This window comes from Phaseolus vulgaris, chromosome 2, assembly GCF_051622355.1.
Source record: "Phaseolus vulgaris cultivar YP4 chromosome 2, ASM5162235v1, whole genome shotgun sequence".
In the NCBI taxonomy this organism is placed as follows: Eukaryota; Viridiplantae; Streptophyta; class Magnoliopsida; order Fabales; family Fabaceae; genus Phaseolus; species Phaseolus vulgaris.
In genome coordinates this window covers 44,840,556-44,864,577 of record NC_143499.1, presented here as the reverse complement: position 1 = coordinate 44,864,577, position 24,022 = coordinate 44,840,556, and the positions used below count along the sequence as shown (strand labels likewise).

The 24,022-nt window shown below is 32.3% G+C and overlaps 3 protein-coding genes and 1 non-coding gene across 8 annotated transcripts; all 4 read left to right on the top strand.

The window, feature by feature from the left end:
* The first annotated feature begins 3,065 nt into the window (after positions 1 to 3,065).
* HDA14 (histone deacetylase 14) lies at positions 3,066 to 9,216 on the top strand. 3 transcript variants are annotated; one of them, XR_016518818.1, is made up of 9 exons: positions 3,066 to 3,197; positions 3,438 to 3,631; positions 4,325 to 4,399; positions 5,063 to 5,164; positions 6,274 to 6,345; positions 6,514 to 6,602; positions 7,229 to 7,480; positions 8,326 to 8,507; positions 8,741 to 9,216. XR_016518818.1 is itself a non-coding variant. In XM_068614479.2 (9 exons), exons 1-9 carry the CDS (start codon positions 3,158 to 3,160, stop codon positions 9,039 to 9,041), a joined length of 1,275 nt encoding a protein of 424 aa, XP_068470580.1. In that variant the 5' UTR covers positions 3,066 to 3,157; the 3' UTR covers positions 9,042 to 9,216. The 3 variants fall into 3 exon arrangements, 2 of the variants coding, with proteins under 2 accessions (XP_068470580.1, XP_090155110.1); XM_068614479.2 differs by having other exon boundaries at positions 6,514 to 6,570; XM_090298984.1 differs by having other exon boundaries at positions 3,070 to 3,197; positions 4,231 to 4,399; positions 6,514 to 6,570.
* A 2,249-nt stretch (positions 9,217 to 11,465) lies between these two features.
* LOC137812488 (NAC domain-containing protein 104) lies at positions 11,466 to 12,589 on the top strand. Its single transcript, XM_068614478.2, has 3 exons — positions 11,466 to 11,738; positions 11,913 to 12,172; positions 12,257 to 12,589. The coding sequence occupies exons 1-3, from the start codon at positions 11,576 to 11,578 to the stop codon at positions 12,434 to 12,436; spliced, it is 603 nt and encodes a 200-aa protein (XP_068470579.1). The 5' UTR covers positions 11,466 to 11,575; the 3' UTR covers positions 12,437 to 12,589.
* A 3,150-nt stretch (positions 12,590 to 15,739) lies between these two features.
* On the top strand, positions 15,740 to 17,062 carry LOC137809527 (uncharacterized). The gene is made up of 2 exons (XR_016518817.1): positions 15,740 to 15,811; positions 16,091 to 17,062. It is a non-coding gene; the product is annotated as an uncharacterized LOC137809527 (transcript).
* On the top strand, positions 15,749 to 23,381 carry LOC137812486 (uncharacterized). 3 transcript variants are annotated; one of them, XM_068614477.2, is made up of 5 exons: positions 15,749 to 15,811; positions 18,064 to 18,162; positions 19,141 to 19,355; positions 21,303 to 23,010; positions 23,106 to 23,381. In XM_068614477.2, the coding sequence occupies exons 4-5, from the start codon at positions 21,685 to 21,687 to the stop codon at positions 23,190 to 23,192; spliced, it is 1,413 nt and encodes a 470-aa protein (XP_068470578.1). In that variant the 5' UTR covers positions 15,749 to 15,811; positions 18,064 to 18,162; positions 19,141 to 19,355; positions 21,303 to 21,684; the 3' UTR covers positions 23,193 to 23,381. The 3 variants fall into 3 exon arrangements, with proteins under 3 accessions (XP_068470578.1, XP_090155109.1, XP_090155108.1); XM_090298983.1 differs by lacking the exon at positions 15,749 to 15,811 and having other exon boundaries at positions 17,660 to 18,162; XM_090298982.1 differs by lacking the exon at positions 15,749 to 15,811 and having other exon boundaries at positions 17,660 to 18,162; positions 19,141 to 23,010.
* The last annotated feature ends 641 nt before the right edge of the window (positions 23,382 to 24,022 follow it).

Here is a 24,022-nt window from a genome sequence, read left to right as displayed (position 1 = left end):
TTGAGAGTATAGCAGAGTACTGAAAATTTTCTGTGTATTTTATGAGGATTGATTACAGAAGAGATACTGTTATAACAAAAACTATGAAGGGCTAATGATGGAATTATTGAAAAACACTTAAGTACACTTTTGGAGTTGCATGAAAGGACATTACGATTTGGCAATTACCAAAGTGGTGGACCCTTGGGTCTTCAAGTTTGTGGCTGAAATTTCACAACGAATCAAAATCTTTCATAACTGTGTAATTTGATAAGCTCACCGATTTTCATCTTTGTCTTGAAGTTCAAGCAAAGCACTAACTACATACAATTATCTTCTGCCATACACAACTTTCTCCAATTCTATCTTAAGCATACTGATAAAACACATTCTCTAGAAATGTACACGATCATGAGATCATCTTATCTGTCTAATGATTAAAACTAGAAAAAAGTATATCATTTTCTAATCAACCCTTATGTGAAGTTTGATGGAGTCATGTGATCGCTTAAAAAACATAAGAATTTGTTGAATGTAATGTGATCATATCTAATTCAATATATAAATAATTTTGTTATTGCACCTCAGATTTGGGGTCATGTAATGTTAAAAATGTTGTTACTAGAAAATTCTATGAAATAAATTATGTGTAAGATGAAGTTGTGACAACATTATTCTTATTCTTTTACTGGTTTCTCTTAATTTGGTCTGTAATACTGTGACCACTTACCAATACAGCTTTAAACCTAACAGAAATCCAACACGAAACTCTTTTGAAGTCTTCTAGATTGTAGTAAGAATTATTTTCACTTTATTTATTTGTTCAAGAAAGTTTGTCTGGATTCGAATATCTAATTCAGTGTCATAGAAGAAACTGAAGCACCCGTGAACTCTTTCTGTGGTCAATTGGGTACACCCTGTATCTCTCTCACTTGTCACTTGCCCCACCTAAAACAACTCATTATTAGTACCATTTTTACTACTTTGGATCAATACCAAGAAACAAAGTCAAGTTTGATAAACAGAATAAACTAATTAGTTTAATTTTAAAAATACACTTAGCTTGCCCGTGAACCCCTTCCCTTTCACTGTTCAATTATTGAAAGCATCACTCCTCACCACACAATCAAAATCTGCTGCACCACTAAAGTCCAATTCATTCCAAGTGACTACATGATATTGGATTTTTATTTTTTTTTTCTTTTGAGTTAGTTAAGGAATAAGGATGTTTGCTTATTATAAGCTAATGGATTCAACCATTTTAACTATTGTTGTTGTTATTTTTTGATCATGTCACTTTTTTCCTTAGCCTTCATTCATGAGATGAGAAGATGCTATGTTATGGCCTCTTCCTTTTGTCTTTGCTGAGAACAGTTTTATGCTTCCACCAATGCTTTTCGATGCGACCCTGCACACAATACACTGTGATTTGCCTTCCACACAGGATACTATCTAAATCCCAAGAACAAGAAAATGTTGCAGATTAATGCATAATGTCTTTTGTTGCTTAGTGAAACATTTCTGTGAATTAGTAGGGTTGTAGTTATAAGAAAATAGTAATATACAACAGTAAACTACATGCAGAGATCATAATCAATCTTCCGAAATTGTTTAACCCCAGTTAACCTTCTCTCTATGTCACAATTTTCTTTAATTTAAACATAGAGGGTACCAATTCCTCACCGAAATTCCTTATCTTTAGAGAGGTTTGTTAAAGAAGTTCTTGGAGGGTAAAATGTTTGATAAAATTAATCCAATATACAAAATAGTCCTCTAAAATCATGATTATTCCTTCTTGCTTGTTTATTAATCTGCTTGTTGTGTCATCTCATGTCATTTAGGAGCATGAGGCCTAAAAGATTGTGATAATTGTTTTTTTAATTCAAAATGTAGATCCAAAAACAGCTATATGCAGTAATAAACCTGTTCTTATTAGCACACTGTTAGCTGAACCTGTTGTCAGTTTTAACATTAAAAAATATTAATATATAATCAGATAAATAACTAGTCCTTCAAACAATTCCAGAACAAAATGATAATATTATCAATAAACAATTCCTAAGCAAAATGATAACTGACATGTATTTCTGACCATGATTAATTAAGATGTTTGGGGTGTGTTTATATTCACATTCAAGGTATTTAGGTAAATTCATTTTTAGTAACACAAGCACATCCTTAGAAATGATACAAGGTTTTTATGTTGTGGTAGTTAAATAATTAAAACACATTTTAATGATTTTTCATAAACAATAATTAAAAAACATTAAGCAGTTATTTTCTTAATTTTAAATTTAATTTTATATTAATTATATAAACTTTTTTACCCTTTTAACTTTTAATACACCATTGCCGGTTTCAACTAATATCACTATCACATTAATTAAAAATTATTTTAAACAATTCTCACTTTCTCACTGTGATTTTTTAGCTGACAGTAGTTTTTTTTTTTTTTTCATAATTGCCTACTTTTATGTTTAGCATTAAAAATTTAGAAAAAAAAATCAAATCAAATCACTTTTCTGGTTATAAAATTTAAAAGTTTGTTGAATTTAAATCACAACATTTATGATACGACTTTAATGTATAGGTAAATACATTTTATTAATTCACTGTAAAAAAATCAGTACCCTCTTAATATTCAGTAACAAAACAATAATCTTGTTTTTATCGCCTTATTTCTGCATATAAATTAATTTTTAATTATTAAAATAATATTATTACAATTTAAGCTCCTCCTTTTGAATCATAATATACTTTACATATTTAAAAGCTGTACACTACAAAAAAAATAATTAAGGTGTTGCTCCACGAATCAAAATAATTCTTTTATATATGTATTATTAACACTTTTAATGAAAGCTTTCTATTTTTTTGAATTTTTTTAACAAGTGTCTTATGTTCTACTTTTTTTATTCAATATAAATTTTAATATATAACAATAAATAAATATTATTAATTATATATTTTGATCCAATCACGAACAATTATGTGAAAATCTTTAAAATTGTAAGTCTAAAAAAATTCTCAAATTATTTGTTTTTATTTATAAATTATAAATAAATAAAAATTAGTCGAAAACAGACTTGAGATAATTCTGAAGTTTGTGATAACTGATAACTGATAACTGATAAAGTTGTGTGTTGATATGGTAGCAACAGTTTTGTAACTCTTCTCCATGCACCTTCACAAGCTTTATAGCATTCCTTCTTCTTTCGGTAACTATTCCTCTTTCCTTTCAACTTCCACCTCAATTTTCAATACATTTAATTTCAACTCCTTTCAATTTGCTAAAACGAGGGTTTTTTTTACTTATCATAAGACCATTTTTGCAATCTTTGTGTGATAAACGACGGTTTTTACTCATTTCAATTTGCTAGAATGAGGATTGGGATTTGGGATTATCAAAATTGAAACTTAAATGTTTCCAACTGCCTAGAACTGTTCTTGCATCGCAGGGAATGCCTTCTTTCTGGTGGGTCATCGTGTTTTGGACCTAAGAGCGTGTAATGATTGTTTATGCCGCAAGAATCGGAGATGGTTCGGTGCGTCCATTTCGTGTTCGGGTGTTAGGAATGATTTCCCTTCCATTGAACAGCTTAGTGATGCACGGGTTATATACTCTGTCGCTGCATCTATGGGACACAATCAGGTATATCATTCCAACTTTTAATTTCTGTTGAAATGTAATTCAACTAGATCCTCGACTCTTTGTGATATGATTTGTTTGGACGAGGGAAAAGGATACAGAAAGGAGACAACATACGGATAACAATGAACTTTCTTTTATTTGGTTGGAAAAAAATGGGGAGAACTCTCATTTCATTGTCTCTTGAATTCTAATTTCCACTTTTTTTCCTTCCTTGGTGTAGAGAGTTAGAGCATCTTTAGATAATTTTTTCCATTAGTATCTAAAGGAGAAGAAAGTAAAATGTATTGACTTTTCTATAAGCTAAATTTAACGTATCTCATTAGTTTCTGGATATGGAAATGAAAATACTTTTTATAAAGTTGGATGCGTAGTTGATTTTAACTTACACGCTCAATTTATTTTCACTTCTTATTCTTTTCTTCTGTGTGTGCTAATTAAAGTTAGTTTGCAATTCTTTCTTCTTCTTTTGAAATTCTTAGTATGAGCATGCTTATTATTTTAAACTTAAACTTGTTTGTTGAGGGATTGTGTACTTGTGTTCCAGTATAATATCTGCTATGCTACTGTAGCACTCTCATTCTGTTTTCTTCTTTGGTTAGAAACACCAGCAGAGATTATATGTGCTGTCACTTGCCACCATGGCTAATTCATTGCATCTACGTGATTGTAATTTGGATGTACTATTCGTTACAGGAGTCTCATCCAGAATCACATTTTCGAGTTCCTGCAATTGTGAATGCTCTAGAAGAAATGCAGCTCTCCTCAAAGGTACTAAAAGCTATGGACATTGTGCTTTGGAATTTTTCCTGTCATCCGTCATGCCTTGGTGATATATTCTTTTGAAAGATTTGATATCATGTAGATATTGGCATTTGAAAACTTAATTGTGTCCGAAATTCAGAAAATAAACAAAGTGTCCTTTTCATTCAAATCTTTCTTCTGTTCAATGTGTGTTTGAAATTTTGATTCACTTTTTAGTTTTTTAGTTTTTAGATTCTATTTTAAAAATCGGTTTTCAAAAACTAGTTTTTAGATAGTAGGAATACAGGAAGAAGATGATAGAGTATTATAAGAAAGAAGATGATAAAGTATTATTAGAAAGAAGTAAGAGAAAACTGAAAATAAATGTTCTGGTTTTTATAAAAGCTGAAAAAGAGGTATTACTTTTGAAAACAATTTTCAAAAGCTACTCTTATCAAATGATTTTTTTAATAGAACGTAGTTCCTAAGAATGGGAACAAACAAACAAACACTAAACTAAAGATGGTTTTTTTCTGTGTACAGAAGTAGGCTGCATTTTATCCTCAAGAATATTTCACAATCTACTTATGTTAATTTGCAACGTTTTCTATTTGATTGGTAAAGTAATTTAGTTTTACTCTTATGATAGAGTATTTTAGTTTTAACAACTTCATTTTATGTATGATTCAGTTCCGTGGCTCTGAGTTAATTGAACTTCAACATTTTGAGCCTGCTTCAGTAGATGATATAGCAAGCGTGCATGCAAGAGCCTATGTTACTGGACTTGAAAAGGTAATATTTTTTTGTTTTTGGGTTTTCGGATAAAAACCTGATATCTTATTACGAAGAAATAGGGATAAATTCACAATTCCACAAAGGATAGAACACTGAAGAACTTTGAGGGCCTTTGTCTCCCAATGCTCCAATTCTCGCTCAAAATGTCAGGAGGATCCCTCTTTTAGCTCCTTTGTTATTTATTGACAAAAACACCTTATTTCTCCAACCAACAAACTAAACTATCTACGTAACTAGCTAACTAATGAGTATATATCATTTTATTGGAAATTTTCCCTATGAAGGTCACTCCTAGCTCATGCTAAATGCAGCCTCTTTGGGCTGCTGAAATTGTAGGCTCTAGAGCTCATAAAACTTGTATAATCCTCACGATACTAGCCAATTTTGTAGTTGAGTCAGTCATTAGGTCAAAATTGTAAGGTAGTGTTCAACTGTAGGGATGAGGATGTGTTGAGATTCCACATCAACAAAGGATATGAGTATGACCAATGCAGTCCTTATAAGGCTTGAGTAGTCTAACAGATTTTGTGGGTTGTAGTGTTGTTCGCCCAAATTCTTAAAATTTTCCTTTTCTTCAATTCCTTTTTTGTGAGATGTTGTGCTTTTTAAATTATAATGTTTTCAATTTTACATTTGTGATTTGGAAATACGCTAATATCTTTTATATTTGTTCCTATGCTGCTACACTTTCATTTATGCTTTGTATTGTGTCTCCTAATCTCGCTGTTGTATTTCAATTAAATATGTTACATCGTAAGAATTATTTAGTTGATGAATTTGTTATGTGCTTTGGCATCACTTTTGTCTGTTACTTCCACTTGATGTCTGCTTTACTTCAGTTGAATGCACAATGTTAATAAAACATCAAAACAAGGATTTCTGCTTCGCACTGAATTGTTCACTGGTTATGTTTATTTAAATAGATGTTACTAATGTCTTCTGAATTCTGATCAGTCTAATCTCCACTATCCTAGTTTTTAGTTCGAGTGTTAAGCAACACTGGCCATGTTGTAGCATTTCATAATTTGTATTGTATTTGATTTTACCATGGCACTGGAATTTTATTTTCTGAAATTTGTCATATTTACTCTTCTCAATCCTTATAGGTTATGGATCAAGCAGTGGAGAAGGGCCTTCTTTTCGTTGAAGGTTCTGGACCAACATATGCCACTGCCACTGTAATTTCTCTGCCAAGAACTTTATGATTCTTTCCCTAGCTCATAGGTTTTTCTGGAAGTCATTCTACGCTATAAACTTTATATTTCAGTTCACTGTGGTTGCAAATACATGGAACATATGATGGATATTGTGTTTTCTGCATTCTTATGGTGGTATTCATGGTACAGACCTTTCAGGAGTCAAAAATTGCAGCTGGTGCTGGACTAGCCTTAGTTGACTCAGTGGTGATCTCTCAACCTGGCATGTCCATCTCTTGGTAATAATCTGTGTGTTGTGGGGAGGGGTAAGTGAGTGGAAATGGATATGTTCATATCTGCTTCTTCTAGTGACTTGCATACTGAAAGGACTATTGCATTCTTTGTTGGAAATTTGGGTTGGTTCTCTGTTTTATCAGAACCAGATATTGACCAATCTTACAGGATATTTATCTTGTATCTTAAATGTTTGGGAGAAATGGGGAGTCACGAATATATCAAGTTTTGGAAATCAAGTGTGTTCTTTATCGGCTTTGGTTGTGTCCAATATATTTCATGTTGTTGGGGATAAAAGAAAAAGCATTCTTGAATCCCCACTTTCAAGCTTAAGCTTTTAGAAACATGATATTGAGGCCTGTATGACCAAATGATCGTTTTCTTTATCCTTGTCATTCGTCATGATTAAGTTCAACTTCTGCACAAGGTGTAGATACTGTGCATTTTCTATGCTGCAAGTTTGCTCTTGCATGAGGAGTTTGCATGGTTATGAAAATCCTGGTCCTCCAACTAAAACAGCTAAGGCTTTTGAAATAGTTAGTCTTGGACATAAATGTTTCAAGAAGTATAGTGAACTGGGGATATATTTCAGATTTTGATATAAAGTTCTCTTTTTCAATTTCATATTCAGGTTGCGGGTTCAAAGATAAAGAGTGATGCACCCACTGGTTTTGCTCTGATAAGACCGCCAGGACATCACGCAGTTCCACAAGGACCTATGGGCTTCTGCATTTTCAGCAATGTGGCCATTGCAGCCCGTCATGCTCAGCGTGTTCATGGACTGAAGCGTGTGTTTATTATTGATTTTGATGTTCATCATGGAAATGGAACAAATGATGCTTTTTATAATGATCCAGATGTATTTTTCCTTTCGTTTCATCAAGTAAGCTTCTAAAATCTAGCTCTGGTTATATTCTCTTGTGCTTTGTTGATTTTGAAATGCCAACTGTGTTCAATGATTATCGTTTCTTTTTCCATTGTTTGCTTACTGACGTTTAAGAAATTAGAAGTCATGATAGTAGAGTTATCTTCGGTTTGAATTTGCTAAGATTTTTGAAATTTTACATCTCTGTTAAATTAAAAATTTTGCACAACTTTATTTTATTTTTACTTGGAGCTGATGCTGTGTGGTAGAGGGAAAGATGACTGTATCAAGAAATGTTTTTTACTTCTAATGTGGTATCTGGATGATCATGGGAAAATGTTATACTATATATTGACGCTGACCGTTTTTTACTCACCGGAAATATTCTTATTCAACATTTTTATATATTAAAACATTTTACAAATAGCTACTTTATCAATGCTATTCTGCTTTTTAATATCTATTCTCTTGTATGTCTCTTTGTAACATTCAACAAGACCATTGATCACCTTCGCCATCTCTGGTGCACCTGGGTTCTTTACCTTTTCCCCTCTCTTGTACCTTTTATAATTCATTTTACCGTATCAATATACTGCAATTGCAAAACATTCCTTATGTATGTTGCATTTCAATGGTATATCAAGATCTTCTCAGTGCTAATTCTGAAATTGAAGCCATGGCCCAACTGTTTTAATTTCTGATATTATTCCTTTGGACCGATAGAATTAATATAATGTCTATAGTTTTATTCTTGACTTCACTGCTATTATTCCTTAATTTGTTGGTCTATAGATTTGTTAGTTAGTGTGCTAAATGTGAAGAAAGATACGACTTTGAGCCTTCTAATGGCTTCCGTGGCTCAGGATGGAAGCTACCCAGGTACTGGTAAATTTCATGAAGTGGGAAGTGGAGATGGTGAAGGAACCACATTAAATCTGCCGCTTCCTGGGGGCTCAGGCGATACTGCTATTAGAACCGTGTTCGATGAAGTTATTGTACCATGTGCTCAAAGATTTAAACCAGACATCATTCTTGTTTCTGCTGGGTGAGTCTTTCTCTGAATCATGCTCATAAATGGAAATACGGAATAAACACTCAATCAACTTTAGCAAGTGGCATTCAAGAATACCTGATAAATTTCTAGTTCTCATTCCAAGCCCCTTCCACTTAATTCTACTATGAAATTTGGATTGTTTTTAATACAATATAAAAAGCTTCTTCATATAAATTGTCACCTTTGTCTTTATTTACATGGGGAATTTCGTGTTCATTTGTTAGGTACGACGGCCACGTCTTGGATCCACTCGCAAATCTTCAATATACAACTGGAACATACTACATGCTAGCGTCCAGTATTAAAGAACTAGCGAGAGATTTATGTGGAGGGCGATGTGTGTTTTTCTTGGAGGGAGGATATAATCTGAAGTCTCTATCATATTCCGTGGCAGACACATTCCGTGCTCTTCTTGGTGATCGAAGCTTGGCATCTGAGTTTGATGACCCTAACATTTTGTACGAAGAGCCATCTACAAAAGTTAAGCAAGCAATTCAGAGGATAAAACACATTCATTCCCTTTGATGTCCCAATCGGAAACTGACATGACAAGTACATATAATGTATCTAGCATCAATAATTTCATGTTCTGTGGGTTCCATCCATAACTAGTCTATGTCTTTACCCCTTAGGTGGCCCTTGCTCCACTTATCACATACAAGCAAAGCAATGGTACTGAATTGCTTCTGTGGTCTTTCAACAATCTCCAGCTACAGTTACTAGATGTCATGCAACCACACTGATACTGGAGTTATACTTATCAAATTTTAGATATCAATTTAAAAATTATTTTAATAATAAAAATTCTTTTATATTTTTAAAATTAATTTTTATATAATGATTTTTTTATAATGTTGAGAAAGAATGTGAACACTTAAAAGCGTTTGTAGTGGAATGGAAACAAAGTAAAGGACAAATTATGATGGTCAAAAATTGAAAAGGTGATAGAAGGTGAAAGAGTCTAGATGCTTTTTATGTTGATATTGGTAATGTTCCCCCACAATATTAGTTATGCATTCACACATATATGGTTTGTATCTGTTGGCGAAGGTTCTAAGGAGGTTGAGGTTAAGGTTGGAGGATAAAATCAGAGTTAAACAGAACAGTTGTTTATGAGCCGACATGGTGGGAGCAAAAGGTGTGTGACCTACCAACCACTGCATGACGCAAGATCTCATAAACTTTTATCCTTTAGTGAAGCCTAATGATGGTTAATGAATCAGATACTATGAGCCATAAAAACATCCACAATAATGCAACAAAATTATTTTTGTTTCTTATATTTGTCTCACTAAGTACCATACCAGAATAACGTTAATTTGATAGAATCAATGTTGCTAAAAATAGCTGAAGAAGGCAAGTACTGGGTGTAGCTGGCAGAACTTACCAAAGGTGCTTCTTTTCATAATTAAGAAGCGGAAAATAAGGGGAGAAAAATGAAGAAAAGGGACTTTATTTTAAAATATGATGTACTAATCTCCTATGAATATGTGAACAGCCAGAGATAAACCAAATCCAATGCCTCTAATTAAGCATCCAGAGTCTCTAATTAGCACGTAATTTAATCCTCCTCTAACGGTGCAAATTGCAATAATTAAAAATTCAACTGGGTTGCCTTTAATATTTGAATGAGTGTGAGTATGAACTTCCCCTAACACTTGGTCCATCCATGGCTAGGGTTAAAATGATTCATGCCTGGGTGAAGGTGAGCAATAACACTTATCACACATGCTATTTAAACCATCTAAAGAACACCATTTTCAGATGCCATTGCCCCACCATTCAACATATACTAGTGCTTACTAAATAATTATAATTAAAGCTGCAAATTTATTATAATAACCATATTCATGCCCATCTTTATCCACTACTTAATTATTTATACCATCTCATATTATTAACACTATTCATCTCATCATTTTATCAATTCAAACCATATAAAAATCATTTACCTTCATTTAGATAATCTATTTAATTTCGATTTCTAAACCAATATATGCTTTTACTATTAAAAAAATCAAATTTTTAAGTTGTGTAATTATACAATATTTCTGTTTAATTTTATAATTCTGACTTTTGGTATTATTTATTAGTGTTTTTTTTTCATTTTAACGACGATGTCGTATTTTCTCTCTCTTTTTGTACTTGCTTTTTGTCTTGTTTTTATTATTTTATTAGATGATTTGATGGTTTAGACATGTGAGAAGATGGTTTAGTTTGCCTTGAAAAAAAAAATAATTTAAGAAAAATTAATTACTCTCGAACTGATTAGCATTAATCAATTTAAATATCTTCACTAGAATGGACCCAACCCACTCGTGTCCATTTTGTTTGTGCAGTAAATAGCATCTAGTTTTTTATGGAGGTTAAATTTAAAAATTACTTTTACCATATGGTTTCAAGTAAACAAGTCAAAAAGTAAAGCCGAAATTATATGCATTTCACACTCCAACTTTGACTCGTCCCACTATTTGTTAGGAATATCCACTTTTCAAATTATACTTCCTTTTTCATTTTACTTTCAGACTAATTTAAATCTTGGAACATCTTTCTAGATACACTAATTCTTATCACATAATCATCTTCTCATAGATGGAAGTACCACTACCAAAACTCTAGATTCAAATCAAAATATGAAAACATGATTAATTATATTTTATTTATATATTTGGTTTTTATTTAATATTTTTTTACAGTGAAAATGAAGATATTAGAATAATAGATTATGGTAGCAAGTGGGGGAAACTAGAATTGACAGTTAAAAGAAAGGAGGAAACATGAATGATGCAGATAAGGCAGGTGTTAATATTCCCCTAGTGCTTATCCTTGCTAACTCAAATAATTATGCACAATAATTTGATGTTAAATTATCACTCACAACACAACACAACAACTAAACATATTTTTTCTTGATCCTACTTAGTTTCTTTGACGCAACGCCGACTTTTCTTGCAAATTCTCTTCCTGAATTATAATCTCTTTCTTACTTTAGTTAAGAATATATAGTTTCAGAAACTTGACCTAAGTGTTAAAGTCTTCACATAAACTACACTAAGCAAATGATGGCTTCTGGAACTCTCAACCTTCCTCCTGGCTTTTCCTTCTCTCCAACTGATGAACAACTTCTCCTTCATTTTCTTTATCCCAAGACCTCTCTACCATCTCATCCCACCATCATTCCAGACCTTGACCTCTCTCTGCATGATCCATGGCACCTAAATGGTATATATCTCTCTACTTTCATCATCTGTAACTTGTATGCATGCATGTATGGATCCAACATGTGTCACTTCTGCTCAACTTTTCATATACAACTTGTTCTTTTTATTAGAAAACAAAAACAAAACTACATGACCCAAAAGAAAATAAAAAATCATACATGTTTTGTATGTTTAGGTAAAGCGTTGTCAAGTGGAAATCAGCACTATTTCTTCAGCAGAGCGAAGGAAAACAGATCCACAGAAAATGGGTATTGGAAGGAAATAGGAGTGACTGAAGCAGTGGTATCTGCATCTGAAAAAGTGGGGATGAAGAAGTACCTTGTGTTCAACCTTGGTGAAGCTCCACAAGGCACTGAAACCAGTTGGGTCATGCAAGAGTTTCATATTTGCTCATCAAGTTTTACCACTGCAAGTACTCGCGGAAGAAGAAAATCTGTAAGTCATTAATTATTAATCCATAATAATCATCACCTATTCATTAATTTTGCTAGTTAGTTTTTCTGATACTGTGGAATACAGGATCAATGTAGGAGCAAATGGGTTCTGTGCAAAGCCTATGAGAAGAAAAGTTCTGAATCTGAAGAAGGTGTAAATTGCTACAACGATGAGAATGACAGTGGAACTGAGCTTTCATGGCTAGATGAATTTTATATGTCATTAGATGATGATCTTGAAGAAGTTATGAGCCTTCCTAATTAGATTAAAGTATGAATAAGATATATTAGGATATTATTATAGAGAATTAGATGTATTTTGAATGGTAGATGGGTTTTTTGTTGTCACTTTTCAAACGTCCTTATGCATGAAAGAGAATATACTTTGCTTGTGAAATGCAGCTTACATAGTTTTCAATCTTTTTGTTCTGAAACTTGTTTTATATACGATTGCTTTCAACTTTCTTATACACACATACATATATGTTCACAGTTTATCCAGTTTGCAGAGAATCAGACCTATGTGGGCCACACCACTGACAACACTTTCTCTCCTTTTATCCCATAAACAATGGAATGGATTAATCCATCTCCTTATTCCACCTTATTCAAACAATTTTAATTACATCTCTTCATTCAAATAATTTTGACTCCATATTAAATTCAATGTGTAATTTTGTATCAAAATTTAACTAATTCAATATATAAAATTAATTAGATTAGATTACATCAATAGATATCTAAAAATTAAAATGGTATATCTCTTCCGGAAGTTTATGTTATTTTTTCTTAAAATATTACTTAAATATGATATTTTCATACTTAAATTTGTCTTTAATTCAAACTTTAAACTTATTATTTGAAATATATTAAAATGTTTCATGTTGATTCTCGTTTGAAAGTTATAATATTATAATACAATTCGTGTTATAAAAAAAATACTTCATTCAAATAATTTTTCTTACTATATATATCTTAGAGGTCTAAAGTTTAAACTAGAAAAAAAAACAATCTAACTTTATACTACACAAGCAAAACACATTTAACCCTTACCATATCATTCTTACCATATCATTTGAAACAAACATAAAAATTAAAATTAGATTTGATTTTAATTTAATATAAAATACAAACCAAATCAAACTAATATTTTATGATTCGGTTTTGATTAATTTTTCTGATTTTTGTTATTTTAAATTTTTGGTAAACATTTTTTTTCAAAAAAAAAAGTTAAACATTTCAAAAATGTGTCAAATGCAGAGACATGTGAATTTTATTTTATATAATTGTTGTCATGATTATAATTTATATTTTTTCTCAAATTCATAAATAAATTATATAATCTTTCAATTAAAAATTACAGTATCATGCTTTTGATAAATATGAATATATTGCAACTAAAATACAATTAAGTCATAAGATAATATTCCTTAATTACTATTATTGGTGTGATGTAATATGATTTTTTGGAATATTGTCTCATATTAACTCTAAAAGATTCCTTTTTTTTCATATGCAAATTGGAATCGCCTTATCAAAGGAAAATTGTTGGAGCAGTTCCTTCGACCAATTATGGTAGGTAAGTCCCTTTCAACATTGAAGATAATAAAGTTGATGGACCAGTTTGTGGTCATTTCTATACCATGAAATATTTTAATATATTTTTCTTAATGTTTCGATTTTTTTCTTATTTAAAAAAAAAATATTTTTCTGTTGTGTATCTTATGATTCTAGTTAGAATTTTTTTTTTAAAAATTATTCTATACTAAGGAAATTAAAAATTTCGTTTAACAATTTTTAGTGATTGCCTGATATTACAAATAAGCGTTAAACACAGCTAAATTTTAAAATTTGATTTAAAACCAATTAATGTTTTCAAAACATTGTGAACACTTCCCACAATCAAATAATTGGTATCTAATTAGTAACCAGAGTTTTTATTGGTAGTTAAAACCTTGGTTGTTAATTAGATATACCAATTTAAAAATCATCTAAAAATAATAAAAACTAATTTAAAAACCAATTTTTCTCTTAATTTTTAAAATAGTTTCTAATTTAATTATTATAACAACTAATTATTATTTTTTTATAAAATTAGTTTTTATTTCATATTTTTGTTGTAGTGAATAATTTATATTCATTTCCTGATTTACAGGCAAGAGTTGAGTACAATTAAATTTTAAAAACCGATTCAAAACAAGTTCAATGGTCAACACTTTTCAAAATCAATTTAGTTTTTTAACACTAATTATAGACCACTGCAAGAATTCATAGTCATTGCTTAATTTTACAAATAAGCATTCAACATAATTCAATTTTAAAAGTTTGTTTTATAGTGTTGTAATTGTGTCCTATAATGATTGATAATTTGACGATTAACACGAACAATAGATTATAATTAATGTATAATATATTTGCTTCTTCGTGAAGAGTTAAACACGAGTTCATTAGTAGAGTCAATGAATTTGTTTAAAAGACAATGAAAGAATTTTTAAATGGAAGGATATGAGTAACTATGAGAAGATTCTTAAACCACCAATTATGACATTTACTTCGATTTGGATTTAAACAAAACTATATGATATGAACATAAAGATGAATGTTCAAATGTAGAGAACATATAGTTAATTAATTTGTTTCTGCATGATTAAAATGTATGATGCATTCATGCAAATGTCTTATATAATGCGTCTCTTAATGCTAATTTAGGGAATAACATTTTTACTAAGAAAAAACTCCTAGAAGGAATAAGAGATTTATAAAAAAAACTAAATTAGATCATTTTCCTTATTATTTATTTATCAGAGATCAAAATTACCAAAAGTAACTAATCTGAAACTTGTTTGAATATGAAGAACTTCATAATTAAATTAAAATATTCATATTTTGAGATTTTCTACTTTGGAAATACAACTTGTTACACTCAATGTCTTGCACACAAATTTTCTCTCTCTTTATAATGTGTTCAATAGTGTAATGAATAATAATAGTAAAATAAAAAAAGATAAAAGTACAAGGATAAACATCAGTGAATTTTATATATGTTGAAACTTGAAGTTACTTAATAAAAAAATAAATAAACTAATACCAAACTATATTAAAAACAAAAGATGCACAGTTAATTCATAAACATATTACCAATTAAAAAAAAGGAAAAAATAGATATGTTTCAAGCCTAGCAAAATATGCATTATTAATAAAAAAAAGTATATATAAAATAAAGAATCATTATTTTGATATATATATATATATATAAGATGGAAAACAAAATATAAATAACAAAAAACATAAGCAGCAACAAAATATACACGCAAGAAAAAGGTATTGAAATAATAAAAATATAAAAAACAGTAGATATTTTTTTTTATCCGCAATAAAAAAACGATTAAAAATGTTTAATATTAATGATTAGATTGTGTTTTTACAAATAACAAAATAAATAAAATGAGTTATATTTATCAAAAATAAAAGAATTACATAAAACAAGAATAATAATTTTATTAATAATTATAGATATATAAACATTTTCCAAATATTTATTATTTATTTATCTGTGAACATAAGAACATTGAAACATAAACGAACCCCTAGCGTAGCCGCAGCACTGCATCATCATCCGGTGCCGGAAAATTCTCCCATCGTATGTCCTTCCATCTTCCATTTCTCTCATATTTTTCTAATTTTTATTATATTTAATTTAATATATTTAATTATTAATGCTTTCCACCGCTCGTCATTACCAATCATGTTCTTCATCTCAACACAAAACTTGAACTGTTCTGATCTAGGACTAAATTCCGTTATATAAGTTTTTTGTTAGTTCTGAAACAATGTTTTCACTTTTCGTTTGTTGTTTCACATGATTCGGGTTTCGATTTGAGTTTGCATTTGTACTTAGTGAAAATTTGGTGTGGTGAAGGGAAAAGCAATGTCTCACCATGCGGCAAGGTGTGCCATAAGGTTTGTGAACCTGACGCGTGCTCTCTCCACGGAGGCGCGTGGGCAGAAGGTGGAGCGTATTGCCAACGAGCTTCTCCATCTTAACAGGTTTGACAGGCACGACTTCACTGTCCTCTGGCGGCTCAAGATGGGTCTCCATCGCTATGGCGCTCCGGTGGCTGGTGTTGTCGCACCATCCGTGGCGGCTGCCGGGTCTCCTGGGTCGGAGGACAGTGCTGCGGCGGAGAAGACAGTGTTTGATATGAAGTTGGAAAAGTATGATGCTGCTGCCAAGATCAAGATCATTAAGGAAGTGAGGTCCTTCACTGACTTGGGGTTAAAGGAAGCCAAGGACTTGGTGGAAAAGGTTCCCTGTGTATTAAAGAAGGGGCTCACCAAGGAGGAGGCTTATCCCATTGTGGAGAAGCTCAAGGAGTTGGGTGCTGCTATTGTGTTGGAGTGATTATGCAATTCCGTTGCAGTGTTCTACATTTTTTGTTAGCTGAAGAACCATTGAAACCTGCTTACGAGTATAAATGATGAGTTATATGTTTTAGTTTATTTTATGTGGCATTAACGATTGAAGTTTGACAGTGGTAACCACCTTTAAAGGGCTGAAGTTATGTTTTATCTTTGGAGAAGTGTGTGTGGTCTTTTATTGCTGGAATGGTTAATGATTGGTGAATATGCTACGGAGGGCTTGGACACTGGGTGAATTAAGTGCTTTGGTACGAGAAAAGTGGCCAAATTTCACATTGTGGGATGGTGTTTATCTGATATTTGAAGAAGATACGCCATAGGGATGGCTCTTCAGATTTTGGTGACCCTTCTAGCTGAAATTCAGAAGTTTGATCACTTTCATATGTTGTAGAAAGCATTTTGTTTATTTGATTAAGAAAAAAGAAAACTTAAAGATATTAATGATCTAAACATGATACATGTTTTAAAATAACTGTTTATAATCCCTATACAGCACACAAACTTCAGGTCGCTTCAAATCAGGAATAAATGGGATAATTCCCAATCTTATTTTCTTGCTTTCCCAATTCCAATCCAACTTTTTCCTTAATTTCTTAACGACTCTGTTGTTGATATAATAATTTTTTACGGCTAATTATGTGTTTTGCTGTTATCTGCTTTTCACTTGTATTGAGAAGACAAGGAACATAAAATTGAATATGTTTGCACGTGTAGTGATATTCTTCTGTTGCAGATGGGATTATGTAAATCTGAATTCTTATAGTCATTTGTTTTGTAAATCTCGCTGGGTCAAGCATTAATTTCCTAGGCATTGATATTTATGCATGTGATATACGGTAGTCTTGCTTCTAATGTTTTCCATGAAAAGCTATATGTTTCAGGTTGCTGAACTATCACTTTTATCACAAGTGGGAGGAAAATAAGTCTATTGGAGATAAATGTGAATTCATTTGATAGGCTCTATTTACAAGTCCATAAGAGGAATGGAAAAAGATAAGAAGGGGAAATGGAGGAAATAAATGGGCTGCTGGACTCTCAAAGTTCTTGGGTATATGCAAGTGGAGGAGAGGCATGTGGCAGCAGAATAAGTGATAAGGGAGGAGAGACAGCTGAGATAACCGAATGAACATGTGATCTAGGTAAATTGGTGGAAGGGATTAAAAAAATCAGGCTGGAAAAGATTAGAAGGAGGTGAGGGATAACTGAAAGTAGGGGGAGTAGAATTATCTATTGGTGATTGGTTTGGGTTTAGAGTTGAGAAGTTGCTTAGAATTGTTAAATTTATCTGTTTCAATCATTTTACAAGGAGCATAGCTCCATTAAACTGTTATTCAATTCTTTCATAGGTACTGATATTACCATGTAAAGAGGACTCGTTCTCTGTACTGTACGGAGAAGTTACCAATACATATTTCTCACTTTTTTCTTTTTTTTTATTCTGCCTTTTGTCAATTTCGTATGAAACTCCTCAAGGGAGCTAATGGTACAGCTCGAATGGAAGCAGCGGAAAGATTAAAAGATCTGTTATCAGTTCTTCAAAGAAAGACTCAAGAACTTCTAAGGAACTTGCAGGTATTTGTGGTCACATCTTTGTTTCAGACATTTTTTAATATTAGGATCGCTAGTAGCATTGTGCTGTTCACAAAATTGGTTATAGTTGTGGCTATATCTTTCTCTCAGAAAAAAGTTAGTTTTATGTAATTGTTTGCGATACCTATATTGGGTGTGGGTGGGGGAGGTGGGTACTTTCATCTTCTTTTCTCTTTTAACTTTATATCAGTGAAACTATGCTGACAATCCTCTTCAAGACACATAGAACAGTATCTAAATGATGTCTTTGGCTTTGCATTGTGGCGGGCTAGTGCAATCATATTTTAATATCACATGTACATCACATTGCATGTTAGTTCTCTAGAAATTCTGATTCTACATTCGTTAAAATGTGGATGAGAATGTTACCCTTTTCCCACTTCAATCTTCGTCAAGTTCAAACTTGGTTCAGTCTACCCATTCTTTTTCGTCATAAACCTTTGCCTTTTTCTATCTTCTCGGAGCAATTATTCTGGTCATGTTTGTAGCTTGAGCCATGTTAACACATTGCGATTGCCGTACTTGGAGCATTGTGTTCATACTTATATGTTGACATGATGCAGCAGAAGGAAAAAAGGATCCTTGTCTAATTTTCTGAGTGCCAAACCAGGTTGTTTACTCCAGAATTTGGTACTGTTTTCTAGGATCATTTTGTGAAAAAAATCTTGCTCCGATTCATGGCCTAGAGGGGTGATGGTTTATTTTGAGAGTTCACGTTCATCAAGATTATGGTTTTCATTTTGGATGTTTATTTTTTAATCGTGATTTCAGACTATGAAGTCAAATTTGCTGGTCTTAGCTATAAGTCAATTTTCTTTTTTATATTGTGAACCTTACAGCTAGGGATGTAAATGAGTAATCAAGCCATCGTATTTGTGCTTTTTGATAAATGGCCATCTTGCTTTCTGGTGTTTACCATTTTTAGCTATGTGCTTAGGTTGCTGCTCTATATAACTGTAGGACTGTAGGAGGAAAAAAAATCTATTTGATAGAAATGTTAATTCAGACCTTCAAAGAAGAACCCAAGAACTTGAATGTAGTTGTGGATCACATATTTGCTTCAGACATTTTGATTATTAAGATGCTACTAGTGTAGTGCTACATCCCAAGAATTGAGATATGCGACGTGGGACCTTTCGAACACTCCATGCGAACACAGATGTCTGTGATAACAGGTGCGTCTACAAGAATAACTGATTTACCAAGATGGATTATAGGTTTTGATGCCATACTAGATATTGTCTTATAACCATGTGACATATATGAGGTTGGCAAACAAAAATACGAGTTGACCCTAGATTTGAGGCAAACAATGTGAGATCAAGAGATATTGCTATGATAAGAAAGTTTTTGTTTGCAATAATTTTCTTTTACTTGGAGGAGGGGTGCACACTTTCATATTCTTTCTCCCTTTATCTTTGTTTTTTAATTTCTCTAATAATATCTCAGTGAAATTATGCCAACAATTCCTTTCTAGGCATATAAGATAGGTGATGCTTATTTTCAAATTGTTTGTGAGAAGTTTTAGAAAATTGTAAAATTTGCAGATTGGGACTTATGAAATTCATGTGGTGACATGTATATACGGTGTAATTATTTTCTCTTGCATGAAATTTATATATACATGTATTTTTTAGGAAAAAAATTGAAAAATGTTTGAGAAGAGTCCATATGCCCGACGATGGAAAAAAAAAATAAGATTATTAAAAATGTTGTAGGACTTGTTAAAGAAGAAAAAAAAGGCTTCTAGAATTACATCTAATTTATCACACTTAAATGTCTAGTTTTCATTTACATTGTAGATATTCCTCACCTCAACATTTATAGTATTTATGGAATGGTCTTTCTAAATTTTTGGAAAATTGATGCTGATGGTTTGTAATAAACACCCAACAAACTTAAGTCACTGCCATTTTTTTTAACATGTTAATTTCCTTTTCTTTTCATCATGTTTTTAGCCCTTTTTAACACGCATTTCCTTCTTACTAAAATAAACATAGAAAAAAGGAATTAATGTGTTTTTACGTAATGGAATATCCCATTGCTGTTCGTAATTTTTTTAATAAATTCCAAGATAAGCAGACACTACATGAAACACATAATAAAATATTGTTTACTAATTTAAATTAAACTAAAACTATAACAAAAGAAAATACATAATAAAATATTTTTTATTAACTTCAATTAAACCAACACTAATAAAAGAAAATAGTAAAATACATTTCATTATCACTGGTTAGAACAACGTTATATTAAATATAAATATGAAAATACAGCCCTTTAGCGTCAATGCAGTTTTTAATAAATAATTAGTTTATACTTTTATTAGTATGGGACTAATTTAAATTTATTAGCTTTCTATTAGACAAAAGCATGAACCAGAATTAACAAGAGCTTAGCTTTTTCACCACTTCCTCTAACGAAAACAAAACTTTGCAACTCATATGAGTTATATTTATGATTCAAATCCTGTCCTGTTAGTATAAAAGACAACAATTGACTATTATTTGTGATAATTAATTTTGATAATATAGAGTGATGATATATTGAAAATTTATTCATGCATTTAAATATACAGTCACATGACAATTTAATTTAACTCATCAGTCATTCATTCATATTTTATATTATTTTAATTTTAATGTAAATGGTTGTATTAGCTGTTAAATTATTGTTTTTCATATTTGTAAGGAAAATGATCTCTCGGCACGCAAATAACAATTTATAACCTGTTTTTAAGAATTATATGGTAATTAAATAAATAAATATTTATAACTGTGAAGAAAAAAAGAGATAAAATGGTGCAGTTAACTAATATGTTAGGAGGTGGAAAAACACATTTTGCTCGGTTTCTAATTGCTCAAGAAAAGAAAAAAAGTGAAAATTAAAAATTTCAGTGAAAATAACAAAATGAAATTAAAAAACAGAATCATTTGTACTTATAACTAAAAAATTATCGAAACAATTATGCAGCAAGAGTATGAAACATGTAGTTCTAGAATATGAAACTCGGTGACCCCACATCCTTTATGATATGGTTTTTTATTTCTTTATGAATTGTGAGTAGTATAATCTCCATCATCTTGTTGATTTTGTTTCTTTTTCATTCTTTTGGAGCAAAGCTAGTGGCTTAACTTTTGAGATTTCCTGTGGGAAAGAGAAAACATCTTAATCACATTGGTATGTTGGTTCATCAGATATTAACAGAAGGCAATGACCCCTACGAACTTTGGTCATGTGTATGGCAATTATAATAGGTAAACTTGTATTCTCATAGCATGCAGTTAAATCCAAAGAGACAGTTTTGGTTGCGTAGGTCCCTTATTACAACAGATCCTATGTTTTTTCTGTTGTTTGCATTAATGTTGTAATCACACGAAGGCTACATCTCCTCTTACATGGTTACTTTGTCATCTACATCTCAACCTTCTAATCCTATCACAGCCATAATCCACAGGCCATAAATATCAACCTAATTTTCCCTACCAAATCACTTCCAAAACAATGGCTGCAGTGTTCTGGGCGTTGGCTTTAGCTAGTCTTACCTACTCCCTAGCCACAATATATGCCCAAACACCAACAGGTACCCCCTTGCAACCTTCAATATTACCAACCACAAACCCAAATGCTGCCTCTACGCTGCCAAATAAAACTCCAACTGCACCATCAGTAGCCAAACAACAAGAAGCATCTTCTCCCACTTCAACTAGCAAGCCAACACCAGCAACCACATCTTCACCCTCCAAATTGCCAAATGCAGCTTCACCCAGTTCTGCAACAAAGCCTCCCATTGTCATAGCAACCCCTCTTCCCTCAAGGAAACCACCAGTAGCAACCTCTCCCACTTCTGGTAAATCACCAGTTCCAAAGGTTGCATCTTCAACAACATCTGCACCTGTGAAATCACCACTTCCCAAAGCTGCATCTCCAACATCATTTGCTACTCCTGTGAAGTCTCCAGTTCCAAAGGTTTCATCTCCAACATCATCTCCAAAATCGGCTGTTCCTGTGAAATCACCAGTTCCCAAAGCTACATCTCCAACATCATCTACTCCTGTGAAATCTCCGGTTCCCAAAGTCACGTCTCCAACATCTGCTCCTGTAAAATCACCAGTTCCAAAAGCTACATCTCCAACATCTGCTCCTGTGAAATCACCAATTCCAAAAGCTACTTCTCCAGCATCTGCTCCTGTGAAATTACCAGATCCCAAGCCTTTACCACCAATCTCCTCTCCAGTGAAGCCGCCAGTTCCCAAAACTACACCTCCAAAAGTAGCTCCACTAAAACCTCCCGTTCCCAAATCAACACCTCCAAAAATAGCACCTGTGAAACCACCTGTTCCCAAGATTACACCAGCATTAAGTCCGAAATCCCCATCCCCCAAAATCCGATCACCCCAACCACCCAAAAAAGCACCTATTTCACCACCACCACTGTCATTAACACCCACCGATTCACCACCAAAAGTATCTCCAACACCAGCCGAAGCACCAACAGCGCCAGCACCAGCCAAAAAGGCACCAGCCCCAGCACCTGCACACAAAAAGAAAGCGCCAAAACCATCACCCGTTCCTTCACCCCTAAGTAACACGCCAACACCTGCACCAACGCCTTCGATTGAAACACCAACACCAGCACCCGAAGATGACACGCCAGAACCTCCTCCCCACAGACACAGGAGAAGAAGACACAAGCACAAGAGACACCAGTCGCAGTCTCTGGCTCCAGCACCAACCATTATACGGAGGAGTCCCCCAGCCCCACTTGTTGAAGATATCACCACAACCCAGTCAGAAGAGACGCCTGCACCAGCACCAAATCCCAATGTGGTAATATAAACTATCTTTCAACGCTCAAATTTGAATTACAGTAAACAGTTTTAATCATGCCTCATGCATCTCATGCTTTTCATTTTTGTTTACAGAATGGTGTGCAAGCATACAATAGGCAAGGGAATACATGGCCAAGTGCTGGACTCGCCATTGCCATTTTGTTATCTCTCATCACATGACACTTTCAAACTCTCATATATCAAGATCATGGATTCTAAGCAGTGGTGTGGTTCGCAGAACATATAAAATCAGTTAAATGTATAAAACTGAATTAAGAAATATTATACCTTATTTTTTTTACACTGTTCTTTCTTTGTTTAATTGTATTCCTTGCTAAGATGTATAAATATGCTCTTTCTCTTTTTTTACTATCATCTAAGTCCTTTGATTCATAGATTAACAACATAAAAATTTTAATTACTTGACAACACTAACGAATACGTATATAAACAAAATGTTATATAGTTCTAACTATAATAAAAAAAAATATTACTAACAACATAAAATAAGTGATATATATTTAAATGAGATGAAGAAAAAATGTCAAAAATAAAAATAAAAAAAAATTAATAAAAAGATGTGATTATTTAATCTTATTTTTACTTCGGACGAGGTGTAAAAAAATAAATTTTAAAATAGAAATAGTGGATGACAAAATATAAGTGGATATTAATGTGATCACTGATCTTAAAACAGGGACCCCAACATAGCCATGAAAATTGAGTAGAGCTCCCACTTGAGTGGATAACCATCAAAACTTAACGATCCTGATTTCTCTCATTATTTCTAGGTTTCATCCAAAAAGAAAAAGAAGCAAAAGACCTCTCTCTCATTTTTCATCTTCCCTATTTTCTCACTTTGAATTTGTTCATCACCCAAACCACAGATTCTATTCCATTGAGTTTTTGCATGCAAATTAGGTCATGCATGCATGCATGCATATGCACAGTGAGAGTGACATAGTAAAAGTGAGGCAATGAAGCAAAGAAGGTAGATCGGTATATATATT